The sequence below is a fragment of the Fukomys damarensis genome, unplaced genomic scaffold, assembly GCF_012274545.1.
Source record: "Fukomys damarensis isolate Sample0158 unplaced genomic scaffold, DMR_v1.0_HiC HiC_scaffold_33, whole genome shotgun sequence".
Taxonomy (NCBI): domain Eukaryota; kingdom Metazoa; phylum Chordata; class Mammalia; order Rodentia; family Bathyergidae; genus Fukomys; species Fukomys damarensis.
This window is the reverse complement of record NW_022900945.1, coordinates 15533185-15559329: the sequence shown is the minus strand read 5'-3', so window position 1 is coordinate 15559329 and position 26145 is coordinate 15533185. Positions and strand designations below refer to the sequence as shown.

Below are 26145 nucleotides of genomic sequence, written 5' to 3'. Positions count from 1 at the left end.
AATTTTTCATGCATCAACTAGACCCTCTCTTCTGGACTGGCTGCCTCTGCCTCCTTCACTCCTGGTTGGAAGGGAATGACAGTTCACTGCTTTTTTTCTCCCATACACCCCAAAAACAAAACAAAACCCCCGGATTTCTACATGGTAAATGTAAAGCAGTGGCTCTCTATGTGGAATACTAAAATTTTGTTAATCACAGTTAAACAACAATTTAGTAAAATTGTAAAAACATTCACTGTCAGTAGCGAATCTTTATACTTGTTTCAGAAGCAAAAATCATGAAAGTCTAAATTTCTACTAACTATAGAATTTACTCATTTTTTTTCTAAATTAACAGAGATAAGAGCAGAAGCAGAATGAGAGACAGACAGCAAGCATGATAAATCCGATAAGCACTTGCAAGGGCCAAATAAAATATAAAGAAAATTTTACTTAAATGTATGGAGGTTTATCTTCCTTCATATTTTTATATGATCATATTTTGAAGAAATTCTACAAAGGGAAAATTAAGTCATTGCTATATTCAGGAACTATACATTTTAAAATACTTTCATTTTCCTTTCATCCATAAGCAATGAACTTAATTATGCTTACAGAGTATTACTGTTTCCTTTCACATATATACTAATTATATCCATGGAGAGCTCTCCACAACAAGCTATACTTTTCTCCCTTCAAGTGGTTACATAGACTATTCATTTGTTCTAGTCATGCATCAATATTCCCTTTATATTTTCCCTACAAAATACCAGTACATTCTTTGTAATTACTTTCAATGGTGCCTAAAATAAACATAAACTACACAGGTTTCGGTTTGATAAAATATTGTTTTGATGTGAGATAATATTATTGTTAAAAAACAAACAGTAATAAACTATTCGATACGAGGATCAGAAAACTACACTTCGGAATCCTGAAATTAATGTTGAACACTATCAATGAAAATTAAGTGTCCAACAACAAAAAAAACTAAGTGTCCTGTTACAAGGTATAAAAGTATAAAACTTTTTAGTTATGAGGTATAAAAGGCTAGAATATTTATAGCAGTAGTGCTGACTACAATACTATTTTATTTCATTCTAGGTCAAATGCCTTCCTCTTCAAAGTTAATACATATAAAATCTACACTGAGTATTGAACTGTGTATTTCTTTCAATTTCTACCTAACATAGTAGTTGCTAATTTTTTCTAAGTTAAACAGACACAGACATTAGAGAAAATCAAATACTATTTGCAAATGTTAAAGAAGTTAAGAAATTCTGACTGCCCTATCCATCTATATTCAAACATACACACACACACACACACACACACACACAAACACATACACAAACAGTATGTCAGTTTCACAGGGGCAGGGAATTTTGTAGTCGTAAACACATACACACATGTCCATGCATTTTATAGATAGATAGATTCAAATGACATTTTATGAAGATTACCTAACAAAGTCATTGGCAGGGAATTTTGTAGTCGTAAACACATACACACATGTCCATGCATTTTATAGATAGATAGATAGATTCAAATGACATTTTATGAAGATTACCTAACAAAGTCACCAATTTCAACATTACAAGCTCTAAATAAGCACTTTATTATTCACAGGGAATTCACTGAGAATACTTTAATTTAAAAAGGTGATATATTTTCAGGTATAACTCTATGTACAATAACATAATAAAACATCCTCATTCGTTAAGAGAATAAAAAGTGCCCTGTTGTACTGGAGTTCAATTACAGAAAAGGGATTTCAAGTTGCTGAAAGAAAGAATTCACAGGACATCATTGAGAATTTTCTAAATAACTAGAGATATTCATTATTCATCTTTTTTAGCTGATGCCTTCATAATTACCTATCTTCTAGCACATTTTGTCAAACCACAGGAAGCAAATGACAATTTGGTTGAGGTCATCACTGGATTTAAAGAAGATATTTAGGGAGCAGAAGCCACATTTGCTTGGTCTGATGTAACATTTTATCATCCAGGTAAGAGTACCAAAATCAGGTAAGAACTGGGCTTACAATCAGTAACTAGTATTTGCTACAATTAATCTTCAATGTATACTTAAAATATACTCAGCTGTTAATCCTAAAGAGTCTTTCTTCAAGTTACAAACTGGGCATGGACTGACGCTAATTTCAGCATTCATAGCCTCACCATCCTGTTTCTAGGTGAGCATCGGTGAAACTGCAGCCCCTATGAATGAAATAATATATTTAAATGTTCTTTTGGTACCAAGTCACCTTGAGTACATTTCTCAATTAACTGAAATATTTTTAGTGCTTAAGCACTATAAAAAAATAAACACCATCTCTAACCTCATGGAATTCAGTACTACCTACAATAAAGGAGGTGTAAGCGTTTACTAAAACAGGGGAAAAAAGCGTTACTGGGGCCAGCAGAAGGGAGAATCTCTAAAGTGCTCTGTCCAATAAACATGAGTTCTCTCTATCATGTTGGTCATATTTCAAGTGCTCATAACTGTTGGTGGCTATATCGGTCTGTGGTGCTATACAAACTCAGAATATTCCTATTTATATATTTTTTTCCTCATTGAGTTTAATGGTACATTTTAGGCATACAGTACCATTACATTCATCATTGGGATCTTGTACCTTTACATGCCAGGTCTTGGTTCTCACATTTTCCCCTTGTCCCTGCCCTCCCTTCACCCCCCTATTTCTATTTTTAAAAGCCTTTTGAAGGTAGGAGCTTTTGAAAATAGTCCTAAAGAACAAAAAAGAACTCATCACTGTTTTTTTTAAGAAATATTCAGTAATATAGCTTCGCTGTAGCTGCAGGAGGAAAACCCCACTTAAAAGCCTAACTGAATTCTGTGAATTTTATGGTACACCTCTTAGATTTGTTTTACTCAATGAAAAACTGATCACAGAACTTACACTCGCTAAGTAAGATATAGTCGATGATCAAAAAACCAAAGTGGTAGAGAAGGGGGAAGGGGAGAGGAAAAGAGAAATGAAAGGGGTTGAAAGGAGTGCTGATAAGATAAGAGAACAGAGCTGCTGGGGCTCTTAACTGTTCACTAGAATAGCAGCTATAAAAACCCTAGTGAAATGCTTCAGTTAAGCCTCAAAATGGCCTGTTGATGCGAGCAAATGCTTTCTTATATGGTGTTCCAAGACGCAGACTAATAAAAACCAAAGCATCATCTACCAGTAACCATGTCATAAAGTAGTGTTCATCCTGGTAAAGTGTTCAGAATTAAGGAGGCTCTCAGAGTGGGAAGAGAGAAAACTTGGAAGAGTGAGTTAAGCAGTCTGTGCACTGACTCTCGCCCTGTGTCACCCATTCCAAGTGTCGCTGTAACGAGTCCCAAAATACAAAATTAAACACATGCCAGTCATTCAAGTTGTTTGTGTGCATTTCTCCTCTAAATCTATGTATTTAAAGCCGTCAAGCCATGCATCAGGAATTACAAAGCAAAAAAAAAAAAACATATTTAGCAAGGTGTACACTGGGACAAACTTGTCCTGTAAAATCTTTAGCTAAAAGCAAGCACTCTTGACATATTTCTATATTTACTAGTATTAAAATGAAGTCGGTCCTCCAAAAGAACAAAATATCCTCTTATATTAAATTTTGCTTGATTAAGAAAAAATTACTAGAAACATTTGTTTGGACCTTGGCAGAAGAGTTTCAATTTTACATCATTACGTTTTTAACTTGCCTAATCAGTTGAACAAAAGTACTTTTATGTAAAATGATTCTTTCAGTTGCTTTAGCTACAATTCCCTGCAGGACACTATAATTGAAATCTACTCACGTAAGTTAGGAATAATTAGAGGCCCAAATTAAGCCAAACACAAAGTTAATTCAAATAGTCAGCTGCTGTCATTTGAATGGTTACAGGGTTTTACTGTTGCTCAACATTTCTGAATGCTTTTAAATCTACTCTGTTCTCTTAATCTGTATTTAGTATTTTTGTACAAATAAAAATGGGATCAAGAGGTAAAAATTCACCACCTTTTACACCAGAGTCACACCTACACCCACATCGTGTCACCAGAGTTCTCCCCTCAATCACTGCTATCAGTCAATTAACTTCGCTGTTGAAAGGAGAGTGACAGTTCTCAAAGGCAAGCTTGCTAGTAAATAAAGCAGAATCTCGGGATCTTTAGGGAGTGCCATTAATGCAACAAAAGTAAGAGCTTTGGGAAGCTATCAGAGATGGTCTCCATTTGCTTAAATGCTAAAACAAAACAAAGGATTAACTGGGCTTCCTCTTATAAGCAAAATGAAAGGAAAAGATAATGTCCAAAACCCAAACCCAAAGGAAGAACTCAGTAGCCATGGTCTTTGACTATTTCAGGTTGACTCATAATCGGTGTGAAATAATTAAATGTAGTAAAATTTAAATTATCCTTAAAACTGTTACGGCTTCAGTGTTCTGAAGTAGTGCATCAGTGTCAACAGAGACTGTGCTTTCTAAAAAGTGTATTTGTAGCTGTAAACGTCTAAAGATTACCAGAACACTGCAGTTAGTAAGATAGGCTCCCCTGTAAAATTCATGATTTTCCTTACCAAACAAAAGCAACCTTAATACAACTTTTAATCTGAAATTATAATGGAGAAAGAAATGAATTATCTCTTATAATCGTTATTAAGTTAAACAATGTTATATATACAATACATCTTAAGGTATATTTTAAAAATTCGTTAAAAAAAATTCTTGAGTGAGGACTTCATGAGGCAGGAAAACACAATCAAAGACCTGAAGCTAAACAAAATTCTACACAAAGAAAACAGGACTGGCAATTAAGCAGAGAAGGATGACTGGACAATTCCTGTGCAGGTCTTACTTCCTTCCTTCAACTATATCGTGAAAAAGTCTACACTGCTGCTTAAAAAAAAAAGTCTACATTGCTGCTTAAAAAAAAAAAAAAAAGTCTACACTGCTGCTTAAAAAAAAAAGTCTACATTGCTGCTTAAAAAAAAAAAAAAAAGTCTACACTGCTAATCTCCAGGTTGTGATTCCAAGTTTAAGATTTTTAAATTCAGGGCTGGGGATTTAGCTCAGTGGTTCTGCCACCTGCCTTACAAGGACCCGAGTTCAATCCCTCATACCAAAAATAATAATAATAAGAAGAAGAAGAAGATTTTTAAATTCTGTCCCCAAAATGAAATAAAATTAACTAAAACACTTTGTTTAAAATTTGCTACTCACTTTGATTTTTGCTTTGAAAAGCAAAAGTACCTGATGAAGAAGCAAATTTAATTTTCAAAATAAGTAAATTATCAGTGATCTGTCTTTAACGGAAAAAGCAAAATAAAATTGTTTCCACCACTAAGAAGAAATATCACGTCCACCAATACAAAGACAGAAGGGAATTTCTCATTACGTATTATACTACAAACAAAGCTGAGAAACCACAAAATGACCTTAAGCAGATACAGAACATCATTAGCTACTGTCCATATCCAGTTCTTTGATCCTACATTCTTACAGTGCTAAAATGTCAGTACTTACACTACAATGAACATGACAATTCTTAGTTGTTGACTCTGAAAAATCAGAATAAAATAAGGAAAAAAATTCTAAAGTTTAAGTGAAAATAATGCCATTTGCATTACATGATTAAAGCACAAAAATGTTACTCTAAAAAAAGAATTCTATGAAGATGTTATGAAAAATAATGTTTATGTATGGTCAAATGAAAGTTGGCTATATCTATGCAGAATACAGGGAAATACTAGGGAGAAAGGCTTAGGCAATTACCACAGCTTAGGAATTTTTCTAAACAAACCTTAAAAGATCAACAGAAATACAATACAAATGGATTACAAATCAACAAAACACAACAATTTTCACTAAGGTATCAAGACAGCTTCCTTCCTTTTGGAGAAAATGAATTATAAAACTCAAAGTGATGTTATTTCTACATTTCAGCAATGTTGTCTTGATTTGCAAACATGCTAGTTACTGTCACGTGAAATCTGATTTTCTAACCAGACATATAAATAAATAAAACTCCTCGATTCCGATGTCTCCTCCCAGACCAGCAAATTCAGCATCACCTGGGACTTGTGAGAAATGCAGACTATCAAGGCCCAGCCCAGATTACTGAAGCAGAATGTACATTTAACAAGATTCACAAGCGACTTATACATAAGTACACTAAATTCTGAGGAATGCTACAGATTCTAAATACACAGGATTTTTTAAATGACCTTCCTTAAACTTCTCCTCCTCCTGTACAATTTCTTCTTGGATCTTGCTTTCCTTGGATCCTTCTTCCGTTTTCTCCTCACGAGTCTCCCTGTCTTTGCACCGCCTCCTACTTCCTTTCTTTCTGCCCAGAAACAAATTCTGTTATTTGACCTATTCACTTAAAGTAACCCTAAAATGTAATTATAAAAAAAAAGTAAAAGCACTTGCCTTAAGCAGTGATGCACTTAACCTACACCACCTGTCTCCTTGGCTTCCCCAGGCAACTTCTGGATCACCTGACATCATCCTCTCATTGCAGAGTTCCACTGTGTGAGATTGGTCTTTCAAATCCAACAAGCTGTCTACACAGCCAGCAGTGGCCTGCTTATCCTTTCTATCGTGTTTGACTAAGGTAATGAAGTTTCTGACTACCATTTCACCTCAAAGACCTGAATTTCATACAGATACACTGATCACCTGGTTTAGATTTAATACAGGTTAACGATCCCTTGTCTTGGGACCAAGTGTTCCCAATTTCAGAGTTTTGGATCCTGGAATATTTTGAGCACTTTTTGGTGGGGAGGCATCACATAAGGCCTCAAAAGTTTTCAGGTTTCAGAGCATTTTGGATTTTTAAATTAGAGATGGCCAACTCAAACTACAGAGGGGAAAAGAATAATCACGAAAAGAAAAGTACAGATTAACACATACAATTAGATACAAACAAGGGAATAACATAGAACATCTATAAGTAAGCACCAAAATAAATGAGAATTTTACTTATATCTCTTTTCAACAGAAAAGCGAACTCTACATTACCTGAACTATTCTGCCCCCCCCACCTAGGAAATACCTGTTTTTTTGGCAATTCAGACTTCCTATTCTATGGAACTTTTTCTTTATTGTAGGATATTTTAACCACTGCAACTATGTTTTTGTTCCTCTTTTCTGCGTAAGAAAGTTATTTCTTTTCTTTTCTTTTTTTGGTACTGGGGATCGCACTCAGGTCCTTGCGCTTGTGAGGCAGGCCACCGAACCGCTGATCTAAATCCCCGGCCCTGAAAGTTATTTCTCAATAAATAAACCTTATGTAAGTAGAGTACATGCAAAAAGAAGGCTTTTCAGTAGCTACAAATGCTGATTACTACTGGAATCAGAACAGTGACTTTTTCATGCACAGTTCAATATGTATCAGTGTAAATGGTACAGTTTCTCTCATATTTTGACTACTATCCATCATTTATTAATCTGACTTTGTAACAACTTTATCAACTTTGGTCATAAAAATCTGAGTCAGAGCAGTTTAGTGTTGGCTCATTTCATTTTAAATTTACAGATCGAAGCATTTAGGAGCAAGGGAAGTAGTTCAATTGTAAAGTGCTGGTCATTAAAAAAATTCTGGTAGATTAAAATTTTAAATAAAATTTTAAGAAAATGCAACTGAATAAGTAACTGACATGGAGATATGAAATTTTAGACATATAGCCACACAACAAAAAGGAAAAACATATAAGCCCAATGTAATAAAACCTTCCAATTTGTTAAATTTGTGATTAATGTTTCATTAGAAATTTCTCAGCCAGACATAGTGACGCACGCCTGTAATCCCAACACTCGGGAGGCCGAGGCAGGAGGATCACTGTGAGTTTGAGACCAGCCTGGGCTACACAGTGAGCTCCAGGTCAGTCTCAACTACATAGTAAGACCCTGTCTCAAAAAAGCAAAAAAAAAAATTCTCATTTTGCATTTTCATTAAAAAAATTAAGGCATACATGGCCGGGGATTTAGCTCAGTGACTCCACCGCCTGCCTCTCAAGTGCAAGGTCCCAAGTTCAATCCCCAGTACCAAAGGAAAAAAAAAAAATTAAGAAGTATAAATTAAACTACAATCCCCACTGGAATACATTTTTCATAATAAAAATGACAAAAATCATCATCATCAATGAGTTGTAGTAATGTAATCAATGTAATCAGATAAAGTGATAAAGGTAATGAACAAAAAAATTCAAAATTACAATAAATATAAGTGCATCAAACATGTTTTATCCTCATAAATAGCCCCCAAATTGCACATTTAAAATATAAAACCCTTTTTACATATAAACATGTCAATTCTTTTTAAAATTCTAAATCAGAGTGGTAAAGTACACAGAGATTGATACCCTTACACGAGTCATCAACAAATTCATATAAGTCTTCAGAAAAGCCAATTTGGAAAATGTCTATATCTCTGACCTATGAGTCAAATTCTAGAATTCTAGCCTCAGTAAATAATCAGATATAAAAGAAAAAAATATCATGCAATATAAAGATATATTGTGTACAGATACACTTTATATATGTATTTCTCTATATACAGATATATGTGTATGAATGCAAAGGATAAAACTATAATGTAGCCTTTGTTAAAATACATTATCAAAATATAATGTGACAACACAGCTTACTGTACTATAAAGGGAAAACCTGAATATAAGACAACACACAGCTGAAGAGCTTGACTTTGCTTTCAACGCATAACTTTATATCACCTATCGAAAATGTGTACTGGGAAAATAAAATGTCATGGCATTAACTCATAGAATCTAGATCATAGAATTAAAATGATTAAATTTTATCTTAAATTATTCTGTATCTTTTCTCATGAAGATCTATTACATTCAAAATCAGAAGTTGGAAAAAAAAAAAAACGCTTTCAAGAAAAATAAGCCAGCCCTCCAAGCAAGAATTATGGCGGGCATAAAAGTCATACTCAGGAGAGACTCATGCTGATAAGGAAAGATTATAAATGTTGTTTTTGCTTCCTGAAGTGCACATACGGAATTCCCTCCTCAGCTTTACATTTTAGCCAAGAGATCCCAAAGCTGGGACTGGGTATTCTCCTGGAATCACTTCTGTCAGATTCACAAAAGGGGTTCAGGAAAGGGTTGAAAGATGTCATGAGATATTCACTAATCCACATTGATGTCTGATGCATGTAGGCTGCGTGGCTGTCATATGTCATTCTTTGTCATGCAGAGGAGGTGAAAAGAAAATAAAAAGTGCCATAGGGTACCCAGCATATGTTTCATTCACACACTCCCTTAGAAATATGGCAGATAAATCTGTTTTTCCAGGCACACCAGGTTTAATATTCAGATGTGTTCAATCATGTGTATCATCTTTTCTCTAATTCTACAGCCGAAGTATATAGCATATAAAAACTGTAGTATCAGCTCAAAAAAAGTGAATCAAGACCTTCATCAAACCTGAAAATAATAATAAGTAATTAGAATTACAAGTCGAACAAATTAAGGCATTTTAAAATGCCTCCTGTGCTTTTAATTAAGCTACCATTAATACATTAGTGATTCTTTCAAAATGCAACAATAACTGTGATAAATGCTAAATATGCATGAAAAATTAATATTAATAACCACCTCCTTACTTTAACAAATGACTATTCACAATTACATTTATTTATTAAATATTTGATACAGTTTTTTCTGTGAGAAAATGGAAGCTTGCAAAATTTAATCAATCAGAAAATATAACATTACTGAGGTCTATGGGTGACTGTTGTTAGTGACATCCTTTTTACACCAGCAATAGACAAATAATAAGCTGGATAATCCAACCCTCTTCACTACTGAAAAAGAAGTAAAAGAGCATAGAATAGAAAAGAAAGTGGGAGGAAAAGTGAGAAGAAAAAGAATCAGCAATCAAGCATTTGCATTTAATCTTTGCTCAGGATACCTGGCTTATTGTGACACTGAGTACTGGTATAGAAGATGACCAAAATATAATCCACATTTCTTCTTTAAAAGACGTCATTTGACCCTATTTAAGTTCAGTTCTCATTTTTCCAACACTGAATCACATTCACAGCAAATTTATTCTGATCTTGAATAGAGTGATAATACAAGGAATTTTCATTTGTTCAAGAAGCAACATTATGCAATTTATAAATGGCATTACTATTTCTATTTTTTAAACTCATTGTACCACCATCTATAGAGATAAAAGCTGCTGCAATCAAATTATATTACACACATAAAATACAGTACAGAATTTTAAGAATAACATAGTTAACTACTTTCTTAAGGAGTAAAATCATACTGGTTTACACTAAAAATATAAATCAGATTACCTAAAAAATACCTGAGTGCATTGTTTTGAATGGATGTTAATTTACATAATTTGTGAATTTTTAAAACAAGGCTGCATTTGCAGCAGGCACAGATATACAATTCCTATTAATTTAATGAGAGTTGTGACTCTCGTTAAGTTTAATAGGAGTCACAGTGCCGAATCCCCACATACCTTGCTGAAAATACACCTCCTAGATTCAAACTAATCAAATATGGTGAAATGAACAAAAGCAGTCAACTTTGCTAGATTGGGAATCTAAAATCCCTACAGTAAGTCAATGCAGTGCCCTGTAACAATGGCCATCTAGGCATTCCTAACAAGAAAAAGATCAAGGGTATCGCCATGAGAAGAGACAAAATGAAACCGTTTAGAAGCTCTATTAAATAGAGTATTTATCCTTAAAAGAAAATGCATCATGTTTTGTTTTTTTTCCCCATTTGGTGTCAATGTTTTAAAAATTACTTTCCTTTCTCAGAAAATGACTGAAAGTAGTTGTGGGAAAAAAAGGTTTCCCTTTTACCTTAAATGATGCTCAAGAAGCCTGATCAGATCAAAGGAATAAAAAGAAATTCTGAAAATGTATAGACACTAATTCCCAGGAAGCAAACAGTTATTAAACTCTGAATATAGTGAATAAAGTAATTTTTTTGGAAAAATATTTGGTAAAAAGTTACATGCGGTACTGGGTGGTTAGTTTAGTGTCAGACAACATGCCTAGCACGTCAGAGGTGCTGGCATTTATCACCCTGTGATTACACCCATTCCCTGTGCCCTCCCCTCACCCTGGTGAGGGTACACTTCTTCAAAGACTTAGGCAGACTGAGGTCTTGCTAAAAACCACGTATTTTCTACACACTTAAAGCTGCTGATTGATAATGATGACAAAGTCCCTGCCCCGTGAAACTGACATACTGTTTGTGTGCATATATATGTACACATAAGAAGAAAAAGGGAAAAAAGGAGTATTCAGGAGCCATTATTTTACTAGCTTAAATTTCACCTTATTTTTTCTGCCACATTCAGCCCATTCTGAAGGAAATGTTTATATGCAAAAAGGTTTTGTTCTAATTCACATTTAGCCACTAGATCTACATTTTTTTCTTCTAGATACTGAAAAATACTAACACATTACATTTCAATAATATAATATTAATTCAAATGTCATTAGAAAGTGTGCTTGGAAAATTTAAATGTGTACTAAAAAATAGTCAGATACTATTCCTGCAATTATATTTTTAATTTTCTTGGTTAATATAAAAAACAAATATGTAAATCTATACACAGCATATGTGGCATTCATACCTGGTATAATATTTTTCTTTGAAATAAGGATAAGCAGCAATGTAATGTGTGCTAATTAACTAAAATTCTGACTTATAAAATATAATTGCATATGTGCTGCAAAAAAGAATTCAACCTGAAATCCAGTTTACTGGCTTTGCAGAAGAACCACTAGTATTTGTAACTTGTCACTTGAGCAAGCCTTCATATGTCTGACTTATACTTGCCAAGGCTCCATTATATAGAATAATTTAATTCTCTAGGACACAAAAATTCAATTTACTTCCCTACTTACTGATACAGGATACCACAGTGGGTTACTATGCTTATAAAAACTGGTCAAAATAGTCAAAGCACACCAGTTTCTCAAAAGAACTGACTTGTGAAGGACTTGAGCTTGTTCTGTGGGAATAAAACCAATTATAAGAAAAATTTATAGAATATTTAGAAAGGTCTACTTTTCACTTAATCATTGTTTATTTACAAAACTACATAGAAGGGAATTCAAGAATAAAGCTTTGCTCCTATTCTGCAAAGAAATATGCATCAAGATAGGGTGATAACTTACAGATAAGATAATGCCAACAACTAAACCTTTGCATAGATCTTATCACCTCCAAACTTTAAAAATATGTAAATTAGTGATTGCTTTGCCAGAGTGGTTGGGAATGTAGTTCAGTCATAGAGTATTCCTTGCATGCCTAAGGCACAGGGTTCAACCTCAGAACAGCAAACAATAAAAATGAAAAAACTATGCACAAAAATATGGCAGATTTATAATGTTTCTCTAACCACAGAATAAGTGCTTCTTACAAATTTAGAAATATATCTCTCAAAACTACAGATGTAAAACAAATCCAAATCATGTGAAACCTTTACAGTTTTATCAAGATAAAACAGTACTTAAAAGGGAAGAAAGCTCTAAAAAGGACGGCATGGCCCACAGCCCTTTTACAACACATAGGCTTGTTTTGTTTTGGAAATCTTAATTAGTTGTTAAAATCTTAGTGTTTGGCTTCTGCTGAAAAGTTGAAAAACTGGTAAAACTAGGCTAAATACTGGAATGGATTCACTCATGGGCCCTCTGGCAAGTACTTTCCTGCCTGTAGTAAAGTTCCTCTGGCAGGCTCTCTCCACTCAAGCTAATTTATCTCCCTGATTCCAACAGGTAACAGAGTTCCAATCACAGCAAAGAACAAGAGTGAAAACTAGGTCTTGTACGTGTTTGAATCCCAAGGACCTGGCTCAATTTAGTCACTCAACAAAAGGAGGAAGACCACCTAGGTAAACAAACTCGTCTAAGTTTATGTGCAAGCACCTAGGAACTGGTACAAAATGTACCATCTGTATAACATTTTAAAAGATAATAATGTAAGGGCTCAGATGAAACTTACTGCCTGAATAGTCAAATTTATATCTTCCTTCCTATGTCCTCATATCTAACTTTGATTGGTTTTCTCGACAGGCGTTCACAGCCCATTATCTGATTTCTGGCAATAAAGGACTATCGTATCATGTAAAACTTTTCTAAGACAAACTCATGTGATGCTGGATCAATGTTCTTCTAACAGTGTTCACTGTGTATACTCGTGCAACTAGCAGTGTGAGTTCATTCCGGGTTCTTTTTACCTGTAGGAGGGAATTGCTTCAAAAGCAACACCCCCTGGCCTGATGTGCCCAAAATGAAATTTCTTGTAACAGCAGATATGAATCCTGACCTGATGGGTGACACCAGAAATAAAACTGCAGTATTTCATGACAAAGACTCTGTCTGCTAGCCCCCTGCTGAGTTAAGCTACTGTGCCAGCAAAGTGGTCTCTATGTTGATTGGAAAATTTTTCATTATTGGACTAATGAGCCATTGGTCCACACCTGGAACCTTTCTTAAATGTATAAAAACATTCAAACATAACAGCAGGAATTCAGTTAGTTTTTTCCTCCAAAAAACATGCAAAATTATAGACTATACATATGATTTTCAAAACAATCCAAGCTTGAGATTCATATTATTAAACTGTTTCTGCTTGTTATCATTACAGTATTATCCATTCAGACATACTGTACTTTTAGATCTCACATATTTTCAATTCTAAAGCAAAGAGCAATGTCACCTGAAAATAAAATATTAACCTATTTGTATCTTTCAAGTGTGACTTAAATCTGTGTGAAACTATGTACTTACTGGATATAGAAGTTCTCATTGTAAAATATTTCTAAATCTATTATCTAGTTAAATTATACTATGAAGTTATGTCAATATATTGAACATCGAGTACTGAAAAGACGGGAAAATGACAAACTATAACTCTGGAACAAGCAATTCAAATAAAAATCCTTTCAGCAAAATTATAATGTTAACATTTTGAAGCTTATTACAAAAACAACAGAGTAATGTGCTTCTGTTGCCTGATAGTACACTTCTTTCCCCTATCCTTTTACTGATCAGTATAAATGAGGTCACTTAAAAAGTACACATAAAAATAATTTTAAAATTCTGAAATATTTTTTCAACTATTTGAGACTAAAACAATCTTAGCATTTTACATACATTTCTCAGACACTGTCTTCTTCACTGACTTTAGACTTTATGTATCAATATATTTTCAGGCCAAATACAATAATTTACCCTTATTGACTGGCTAAAACATTTTCATTTCTTCCCTCCACCTTAACTTCCACCTGCTCTAAAAAACACCCGAGTAATGTTATTTTTATATAGAAATAATAGATACCAGGTAGTCTACGGGGTCATTAATGAATGATACTTCTAATTACTTAATTAGACCCCAAAAACATATTTACTTTTTAAAAATTAGGTCTATCTTGAAAAATATGCTCTAAACAATTTTTAGGGGCTGGAATTGTAGCCTAGAGGTAGAGAACTTGAATAGCACATCCAGGGCTGTGGGTTCAATTCCTTTGATGGTTTTAAAAAATTAGAAATGTAAAACACTACTCAAGAAATCTCCTTACCTCTCTTTTTTCGTACAGAGAAACAGTTACTATGTTTCTGCAAACTTTCATATTACAAGGACAATATGTATCTATCTATCTATCTATCTATATATATATATATATATATATACTTAAAAGATATAAACAACATTAAAAAGCACTACAAAAACAGATTTTTCTAGAAGACATGAAAAGTTTAGACATTTTAGAACTATGACTACTTCAGAAGCAGACAAAACTAAAGATGAGGTATGAGTCACTAAAAGATACTTTCAATTTTACTGGAATAAATGTGGTCAATAGAAGTAAAATACATAGAAAGGTTCATTTAGTTCCCTTAGGCTTATTTAGAATTTCCTATTTTAAATGTATGTAGAATATAAACTCTTTCTATACCATATAGCACTACAGTAAAAATAACTCAGCCACCAAAAGAAAGAATTCAACACCAACTTCTAAAAAGCATTCTAGCTGTTTTTCACATAAAAAGGATTGTATACATAGTTCAAGTTCTCCTAGGTTTAAGAAACAAAATTTAGACTGCATCTTACCTTCTGTATTCGGTAAAAAGCTGATTATAATGATAAACCACAGACTTCGCATTCTGCAACCAGAAGACACCATTATTGATCCTTTTAAATATTTTCTTTGTATTCCTTAATGAATCTAGTTATAAATGCCCAGCTTCATCGAACCCAGCAGTCTGCATCATTGATCCTCATATCTGAAAAACAAACAAATCCATCATTTACTCTATGGTCCTGGAATGTCACAGAAAATGTAAAAATAACCACTCTCCTCCCCTCCTTCCCTAAGTATAAACGTAATCTGATTTCATATTCAATACGGAAGTGGTTCCTATACACTGGATATCTGAGACTTACATTCTGACAGCAGTCAGAACCCCAGAAGCATTTATAGATAATCATGACACATGAATTTATGGAATAAGTATATAAATGCCTAATAACAAAGTTTTCTTAGAAAAGCAAAGACAGTCATTCTAGATTACACATCTGTATCTCCATAATATGTATTAGCCTATTAAAGCTTTAGCTTTAGTACATATTATGTCGAAAGAAAATGTCAGGAATACATATGTACTTGGCAATTTTTTCCACTTCTAATTATGATAACAGCAATTATTTTATCCAGTTGACTTGCACTATGGGCTATAGATGTAATGAGTTTACTTTTCTATACAAAGGTGTACCATTATTAATGTATGAGTGTGCTTTCATTTATACAACACAGGCATTCCAAAAATGCCATGTTCCTGAATACCATACAGCAAATTGTTAATTTATGACTGCTAATTATTCATAGAGGAAGCAATTTAATTGATAGTTCTATAGCTATTCTTCATGCATTACTTTTTTTTAAAGCAAGATACAACTTAAAATTAAACCTACATCCTTGAGTTCACTGAACCCAAATAACAACCCCTAGGTCATGATTACTGTATCTAGAAGATGCCTAACTCTTTTAAAACAAGGGGACAAGGGACCCCAAACCTGGGGTCAGTTCTAATTTTGACCAGCCCTCATGAGTTCAGTTCTCCAAACTGGAAAAGGCACAAAAACTTCAGGAGTATGGCTTAGTCAAAGTGTTTTCTGGTTACTAAAAATCCCATGAAACAAGATTATTTGCTGAGTTCTGTCCAAAGATTCTACCTTTCTCTAGGACAGTATGAGGAGTCACAGAGATAACATTAGTCTTGTAATACACATAAAATGGCACCATTTTCCAAACGTATCTATTCTCCTGGGCCAGCCTCTGAGGGCAAAGAAATCACAGATGTTCCTTTAAAGGCCCATCTTACAGTTTCTTTATTTTCGCTTCCAAGTATTTTTCTCTGAGTAATATTCAATCAAGTTTCCTCTGGCCACCCTTACTTAACAAGCTACAACTACAGTTTTAAAAAGTAGGGAAGTGAGAGGATTCTTACCCTTTCCATTCCGAGGTTGCATAAATAGCTCAAATAAGACAATCCTTTAATAATTTAGATGCTGTTGTTAAAGCGTATAGATAACAAAAGCAGCGAAGTTTTCCTGGCAACTTTGAGTTCTGTTCCATATTAACGAATGTACTTTTATTTACTGCCTGCTTCAATGCATAGTACAGGACCGTATTAGCCGCTTACTATCAAAAGTTGTTGCTTTTATTGTTAGAAATAACTTGCATGTCTACATATAGAAGATTGCTTTGAGTAGCTAAGAAAACTATTGTATGAGACAACAAAAAACTAATTAACTAAGTCCAAACTAATGCATTCTCATTGTCCATAGTAATATGGCACCAACCGCAGCCTCTGGAAAACAATAGCAAAGTCCTGCCGTGAAGCTGCAAGTCTAAACTGTTCATCTTACATGTCACAACTTTCCTATAACAATCTTTCTGCCAATACAATCCTACTTCCTAAAGAATGAACATATAGAAAACATTGCAAAATGGTTCAGAAAAAACAACTGAAATAATCCAACAACTTCTAGCATTAGAGGGAAAAGGAAACACTCGCTCTTAATATCCAGTCCAAGGGACACAACCAAGACTTTTCTAATGCTGACAAGGCTGCCAACTGAAAGTGTCAATGTCCTCACTTCTCTAGAAGTGATTCTAGCTCTTCCTGTAAAGAGCTGGGTTGTACTAGCAGTTCACTAAAATGTAACTTCAGTGGAAAACCAGTCAGACTGTAAATGGTTTGGAACGTTTATCACACCCTATAGGCTCTATCATGGCTTATCAACAAACACACCATAAAGAATGTAAAACGGTCTGAAACTATTATCTAGTGTTTTAATATAAAGATCCATAAAAATCACAAATGAAAGGAGAAAGATATTTCTACAGCAAGGAGTTTGTTTTATCATGCCCGTGGTTCCAGAGATATAATTACTTCCCGGTACGCCTCCTCCATGACTCATACTCTATCTAATTTTTAGCTCTCTCTGAAATCATTAAAGACACTTAGGTATCACGATGAAGGGGGTCAGACACTATTAAGCAGTTCTGAGGCTGTTTCAGGTGCTTCTCTATCTAAAGAATCATTAAAAAATAAAAACAAGGGAATCAAAACAGGCTTCCTCTTCTGAATGCTAAAAAAAAATCCAAAAAAGAAAGACCCATCAAAAATTAATGCAATGGACCACTACTCGGGAGCCTAGGCAGGAGAATTGCAAGTTCCGGGCAAGTGTGGGCAACTTAATGAGGCCCTGTCTCGAAATAAAAAATTTAAAAATATAAAGAGTGGTAGCAGAAGGGTGGGGCCATTTAAATCTGTCTCGAAATAAAAAATTTAAAAATATAAAGAGTGGTAGCAGAAGGGTGGGAGGCCATTTAAACTCTGGTTCTGTGGCAGAGCACTTTTCTCACATGCCCAAAGCATCCTCCTCCTCCTCCTCCTCCTCATCAGCATCATCACCCTCATCAGCACCACCATCTCCACATTCGTGGAGAACTAGCTGGCTCGCTTTGTTTACCTCCCGCTCTGAGGTCCCACAGATCAGTCAAAAGACACAACCTAAAGTAAACCTGCCATTTACAGCTGCTGTGACAGTCCCGTCCTTAAATCTGATAGTTATGTCAAAAAGCTAACTGGCCTGTCCTATCCAGGAGACCAATCAATGACCAATTTCTTGTATCTTACAGTCTGTTCAATAATCTGATCAAGCTGTTAAGAGTAATTTTAATAGTGGTTGAGTGCAATACTCGCTTCAAGTAAAAGTGACTCAGCGTTCGGGCTGCTCCATGCTCCAGCAGAGGATTCTGCTGCCCCAGTTGGACTGTAGCGGGTACTTTCCTCTCTGTAAGCGGATGCCTAGGGCAGCTTGCCCACATGCCCCCTCTTAAATGTGGTTCCACTTCCCTAAGGCGATCCAGGATCAGTCTCTGGTCACCCGCTATTTAAAAGAGTCCTTATTTGTGGGAAGAGGGGGAAGGAAGAAATCAGGGGCCGATGACTGCTTTGTTGGAAACAGCTGCCAAGATAGGAAAACCTCTGTTAGTGAGAGGAAAAGCAGGAGGAAACCACACAACCGAGACTTCCACTGTGGTCTTTGGCCAGGACCGAATTCTTTATGAACACACTTTAAATACTAAAATTCAGAGAATCTGAAACACATTTGCAAAGTACACTCCACCTATAAGGTTTAGGGTAAATGATTGTTTCTGATAAATAAACATTCTAGAATGTATAAAATCGTGGCTTCTTTTACACAAATAAAGCTTAAGTACAACAGCCTGTGCAATAAGTAAAAAAAGAACATTACATCTATTTTTCACGCTATAACCTACAGCCACTCACTTTCATATAACATAAAATTATTTCCAGAAGTTTAAACTATAGGGTAATTTTGAAAACTAAGTCAGAAGATTTCACTACTGCGATCCAAATTAAAAACAACTCCTCACTGAACAAATATTAATGAAGACTGAAATACTTAGCAAACCACAAACAGCTAGGAACAGAACAACAAGTAATCAAATATGGTGAAACTAATCCCAAGAAAGCATCACTCCTAAATCAAGCTGGTGCCAAAAAGACACTCATTGACACAGATGTGCCTAACAGACGGGTCTTTCTAGCTCTAAAAAAAAAAAAATGCTCAACAGGAGTACAAAAACAAGGAGCAAAACAAAGAAACAAAAGGGGGGGGGCTTTTCAACACAGAAAAAGGATTGCTTTAAATGATTTCCCATACTAATAACTTACTAATACTCAGACTTTAGAAAATCATTTTTTCCAGAGCCCATAAGAGCTTAGTGTGGTGGAGGAGGAACAGACAGAGTAATGATGCCTAACAATTCGTCTCCAAGTAACAACCGAAACAGCACTTTTCTCCTGTCAATGACTAGGATCTTTAAAAATCCAAGTCACTTTTAATGTACAGCCTCCCGTTTATGTTTCTTTGTCCTTCAAATGAGAAGATTCAAACAATTTCATCCTGATCGTGTTTCTCGAAACCGCAAGCCACTGTCTACCAAATCTCTGCCATGATTTTTTTAGATCTAAGTATCCTATTACTCTGTCATGTAAAAAGTCAATTAATGCATCATTACCACTGAACCTTCTAAAGCTCAACGCTGACTTCCAGGAATATGCCTCAGCCCTGTTTACATCCCAACAGTCCTCGATGTTTTATATACTACTTACAATGTACAGTAAGCTGTAGTCTTTCAGACAGTAACCTGCTTATATTTATTAGCTGCAATAAATATCCTGTGCCTTAAGCTGTCAGCAAAATTATTGAAAAGGAAAACGCCACTAACCAGTTTTCAGTCACTTATGTTACATTCCCAGGAAATCACATCTAGCCAGATGTGATGTTTACTTAGCAGGTATAGAAAAAAAATAAAAACTTTTTGTAGATAATTACCAATGAAATAAGTAGGGTATAACCTAAACTATAATGAGAGGAAAAGAAAATTTAAAAAATTTTAAAACTGGTTAACTAAGATTGATATTCTATTAAGAGAAAAGCCATCAAATAGATTCACATCTAAAGCTTTGTCTCTGGTTTCTAATCACTGAACCTCTGTGAACAATGGATTTTTAAGCCCAGAACAACTACAGGAACCAAGAAAGGGAAGAAATGAAAAAGCTATCTAAGCAAGAGACTCACCAAAGTCATCCACCCATGTTATTAGGCACTAATGCTATACAAAATGAAACATGAGTGCTCTGGGTAAGCCTGAAATTTTATGCATTAAATATATGTCAGCTCTAAATGAAAACTAAAGATACTTTACGAAATCAGTATGATCTTATTTGCATTATATAATTATAACCACCGTGGGACAAAATTTACAAGTATAAAAAGGCTGTTTTTCTATATTTTTACCAAAGGAAAACACCAACACACACACACACACACACACACACACACACACACACAAAAGGATACTTATTTAATCCCACACTTCCCATGCAAAAATTTAGAAAATGAAAAATAAATTAGTTTAATGTCAACTTAGCCGACACTCAATCAGAGTAATCACTTCCCAGAAATATTTTACATGTGATCCTTACAGGCTGAAATTTCCTCTTCGTATTAACATCCGAGAAAACACCAACACCTCTGGGAGTTTCCCTTCAGAAAGTCAGCTAAGTAAATTCTGGTTACCACTAACCAGAAAGGCTTTCTTAGCTCGAGACATTTCTTTGGGGTTTGAGTTTATTTTCTTTCCTTCACAAGGACAGCAGCTTGAGCGCTGACAGATTCTAAAACCACAGGGCCAACCTGTGTCAGCCCCCTCTTGTCTCTTAGCTTCGGCCACTGGTATTGAGACCTTGGCATCAAGTCTAAAGTATTTTAATTGAGCTATTTATGTTCAAATCCCCTTAATATTCATCGTGGGCCTTACCCTTACTGAAATCTCGTTTTGGTGAGGAATGAATTCTCCTATGAGAGGAGCTCAGGAATGCTCCTAGTAAATCACATCTGCTGCTTGCTGTGATATTTAGGAGTCATGCTGAGCATGCACAGGAGACTTGTAGCTGTGGACACTGGAGGCACCACCCAGGGCAGTTTGCCATTCTCTTCACTGAAATCCACCCAGTTGAAACAATAAAATTAAAAAGCTGTCATTTTCAAACCAAGGCAAGGGGCATTTAGGACCACAAGAAATTTGCAGTTCAAGTTTCAAAAAGCAAAAAAAAAAAAAACATTATGTGCTCAGACTAAAAATATACATACCCAGTCCAAAATACCGCTTTACATTAATACAGAAAGTTCATGGATGACCTAGCCAACTTTCATACCAAAAAGAAAAAAAAAAGGTATCGATATATTTTGCGTTTATCATTAGGAAAACTTACAGCTCATCTATAACATGGTGCTGCCCCACTCCCACTGGGAGAAAAGTTTTTTTTCGATGGCAGGCCTATTCCAACTTAAAAGACATTATACTGTATTTCTTCTCAACATTGTAATAGTCTACAATTCTCATGCAAGTTTTTAGGAGCTGAATGTACATTTTAGGTACTGTGACCAGAAACATTCCAAAGTGCCTACTATATGTGAAATACAGCAAGAGACGCAGATGACTAATCCTTATACAAATGTAAAATCAATATTATGAAGACAGAAATCTGAGGCTCAAGTAAAGTAAGTAGACTGAAATTACTTAGCTAATTAGGTGGCAGAGCTAATTAGAAAGCCATGTTTCCACTATTCACCTATCACAAAAGCAAGTATTTAGTGAGTACCTATTATCTGCTGTGTATTGAATAAAAGATCTTGAGAACCATATTCTCTGATTTATCTTAAAATGAGAAAGTTAGGTACAGCACTTACCTAGCATGTATGAGGTGCTGGGGTGAACCCAGACCCAAGAGGAAGAAAGGAAGACAAGGAAAGGGAAGGGGGACTGAAAGGACACGTACGAAAATATGTATGTTCAAGGGCAGTACGGCAAGAGCAGTGTCGAGAAATAGCCCAGGCTTTAAAATCACTATTGCCACTAATTAAGTATATGAAGTATATGAGACAAATTTTCTTCATATGTTTTATTTTCCTTTCATGTAGAATAAAAAATAGAAATAGAAAAGTCATTTTGGGATTTTGAAAGTGATGAAATACTAAAAGAATAATGAGTTGATTTTCAAAATGTTTACATGTGCAAAACTAACACCCCTTAGGTAATGATGGCTACATATTAACTTAATTTTTAGTATTTCCAGTTGAGCTACCATAATTTTACTCATTTATATTGCTATTTAAAGCACTAACGATCGTTATAAATTAACAAATTATTCTAGACTGATAAATCTTATCAACAAGCTACCTAAGAAGTTGCTTGTAAATTAGAAAAATAAACATAAATGCATTCTCCAATGCAACTAGCAATGGCATCTTAAGAGTTATGCAAAGAAGCCAAGCATGGTACACAGGGCAAGCCTGTGATCCTAGCATTCAATATGATGAGAAAGGAGGAGCACATCGGCACATCGAGTTTGAGGCCAGTCTGGGCTACAAAGTGAGTTAAAGACAAAAGCCCCCAAAGCTAAAAGTTTGGGAAGGATGCTTTCGTGCTGACATCTATGGAGATGATGGGGTAACTGGGCAAATCACAAATGCAAAATTTAGTGTGGTTTGTCAGATGCACTGTTATGTTTGGCTTACTGCACTGGGCCCTTTGTTCATAAATCACTCTTACTAGCCACTCCCTAAATCAATTTTCAAATTCCCTCTTGGTCTATATATACAACCACTAAATGAAATAATAATGACCCAGGACCTGCTGTATATTAGATCATCAATATCACCATCAGAGGTTGCTTAGTGATAATGAGGTAATGTAAAATATGTCAAATGATTTTTAAAATTAAGTATAAAGAATAGATTGCAAGAAACTGGAGAAAATTTTGTCAAGTCTGGCACATTGGCTTTCATAATCAAACAATTTAATTCATTTGCAAACTATACAGTCAATACAGTGTTTTCTAAACTTGCTTTCTATTAAAATAAAGCAGGTCATCCTAGCAGTATAACTGCACTTACCTCAATTCAAGTCAATAAATATCTAGTGAGTGGCTCTGAGACATTTTTGAAACTGGGGGTGCTGAAATCAGTGTTATTTTTTTAGCTTATATATTAATTGGTCCTGTGTTCAGTTCTAAAGGGATTCTAAAAAGGATTAAGCTAAAGCAGCCTTCTACAGGGAGGTAATTATCTTCTGAGGATAATTAAATACACTAGAAAATGATCAAGATCAAAAATACACACTAAATAATAATTACTAAATTCCCAAATTATTTAATAGAAATAAGTTCATTTCATGTCACAATAATAAGAAAGAAGTAACAGCAGTTTTTGGATCTGTACATCGAGATGTGTATTGAGATCAACCAATGTCATCTTCCTGAAGAGTCTAAGAGTGGGATCAAGAGCACACTTATCCTGTACCGCTGAGGGTCTGCACACTTCACAAGCATCCAGAGCTCAAGTTCAGCGTTCTCAGTGAGGAAGACACAGTAAATCTAGCATTCCGTCATTGTCCCAATTTTCCCCATTAAAAGTTTACAGTACGGGCTGCACGTTAAGGAATTTTAAGCAAGATTCTTAGGGGCTTCTGTGGTATAGTCAAAATATATTACTTTAAAATGTCTTGGCAATTATTCTAATCTCTATTTTAAAAATACATCTAAAGAAGTAGCTATTTCAAAATAATATTTTTTGAAACCCCTATAAGACCTGTTCAGCTCACATTTCCTGCCCTGCCTTCCTAGAAACGCTACAGACAAAAGTCAAGGTGGGAGTAGGTATTAAAAGATTCTAAACCTACTCTGGGTTCAGCAGCTATTAATCTATTACCAATATGTATATGTTTCATACAATTTAGATCAGTATCTAAAAATAAAACTGGATTGAAAATACAAAACTGGATTTCTTTAGTTGTAAATTATATTGAATATATCAATTATTACTAAATAATTAAATTAAAAGTATTAAACATAAATTTATGGCCTAAGTTCATAAGCTGAACAGATCCTTAGTCTTCCAATATTAGGCTGAGATTTCTGTATGGTTAGAGTGCTTGATTCCTCTAAATTGTATTAGGACATTAAGATGGAAAAGTAAGAGAAGTACGAACACACTATTAAGAAATAATGACTAATGGAGACATTTTGAATGGTTAACATATTGAAAAATTAAAAACAAAAGTTAAAATTTTAGTTCATTAAAAATCAAAACATCAAGCCAGGGATTTAGCTCAGTGGTTCTGCTGCCTGCCTTGCAAGTGCAAGTTCCCAAGTTTGATTCCCGGTCCCCCCTCAAAAAAAAAATATTTTTTAAAAACGTCAAGTTTTACATGTTAGTACTTTTTACTATTCAGAGTGGAGGCATGTGGTTTTTATAAAATGGATGTTTCAACTTTAAAATATAATTTTATAACCTATTAAAATTTCAAAGAACACTAAAGTACTAATAAAAGTGATATTTAATAAAAAGAAACAGTATACTAAAAAGCTGAGAAAATTTGACTGTATGTTTAACTACCTGCCAAGTGCCCCTGATCTGACAGATGACTTAAGTGTATATGTAATATTTTAATGATTTTTCAAAAAACTTCGAGGAAAAAGTATCCGTTATCATTGCCGTTCCACATAAAGAAACTGCTTAACAAGAACAGCCATCAATGATAACCACTTATTCTTTGAATCTCTTAAGCTTAAAATTATGCATTGTATCCCATGCGATTTGGAAAGATTAGAACCAACATACAGCCTCTGTCACGACTACACAGTTCTGTCACTCTATGGCGGAGGGTGCCACAGGCCACGCTAACAGGATGGCTGTGGCTCCCGCCACCTCGACTTTCCAAACCAGCTGGCTGCTCCGCTGTACATTAAAAGGCACAAGACCCAGATAACTGGACACCGTTAAGTAATAAACTGATCACTGTTGATGCCTGCCAAAACAACCAAACCAACTTTGTCTATTATTCTAAGAAATTAATTTAAATGTTAATGAGAAGGTAAAATGACCGTGCTGGAATGAGAAAAAATACAACCAAGCAGTACTGTACTGACCAAGACAAACGAATGTTACTGTATGTAACAGAGCCACGTGTACAGTGCACAGTGTTTGGGGAGAAAGTCCACAAAAGAGAACAAAAGACATTATTACCACAGTAACTTATCTTACTCTTTTTTTCTTTGTCAAGAGAAAATATAAAATCAGTCAAAACAGTAAGTAACAGGAGACTGAAAAGTAATGAAGCTTGGATAAGACCCTGAGGTATTCAACCATTAGTGGGGTGGTTTCAGAGAGTTGCTGGTAAACATGGCTTCAACTCCCTGTTTTCTGTCACCATTGCTACTCACCCATAGGAAGAAGTAGCTATCTCCCAGGTCCAAATCTGCTTTCAGGGAATTGCAAAATTCTAATTTACTGACTTTCTTCTAAAAGCTCAAAATTTTACAGGGCTGAAATCACTAATCTTATTCCAAGTAACTACGAACTTACAATACGGTATATGGACCTATTTCTTTTGGAAGAAAAGTATTTTTAGAGCTGTCCAATTCCCTATATTCAGACTCCTCTTCATCAATATGTTTACTACATAGTGCTATTGCGGTAAATATTTTTCTTTTCTGCAATGTAATGCTTCTCAAAATTTAACAAACTTACCAAATAGTTTCTCTGGTGTGAAAAACTAAAATAGTACTCAAGATACTAAAGGGACAATTAGCAATGTGAAATAGGAAGAAAAGGACCAAAGGTGTAGGGACAGTGAGAAGGGTAGGGGAAGGCAAATAAGGGAAAAGGAAAAAAATGTGAGAAAATGTAAAAATGGAATTAAAGTGTTTGAAGGTGGGGAGGGGAGAAGGTGAAGGAAGCGGGGGGCAAGGGGAAAAAAATGAGAACCAAGACCTGTCATGTAAAAGGTACAGGATCCCAGTAATGAATGTAACTGCACTGTCTACCTAGAATGTACCAATAAATTCAATTTAAAATTTAAAAAAATAAAATTGGGGTCTCAAAACTGGATACATATTAAGGATATGCTCCTAAGTGAAATAAATAAGTCACACATGTGTAAATACCGAATAGTTTCTCTGGTGTGAATAAACTATAATAGTACATAAGATCCTAATGA

The 26145-nt window shown here is 34.7% G+C and overlaps 1 protein-coding gene across 36 annotated transcripts in view; it reads right to left on the bottom strand.

Annotated features, from left to right (window-relative positions):
• The window catches only part of Adgrl2 (adhesion G protein-coupled receptor L2), a 221892-nt gene that overhangs the window by 137493 nt on the left and 58254 nt on the right, over positions 1-26145 (bottom strand). For all 36 annotated transcript variants that reach the window (XM_033758421.1, XM_033758439.1, XM_033758440.1 and 33 more), the window contains exon 2: positions 15093-15265. In XM_033758421.1, coding sequence (XP_033614312.1) covers positions 15093-15165 — 73 coding nt within the window. In that variant the 5' untranslated portion in view covers positions 15166-15265. The remainder of the gene's footprint in view (positions 1-15092; positions 15266-26145) is intronic.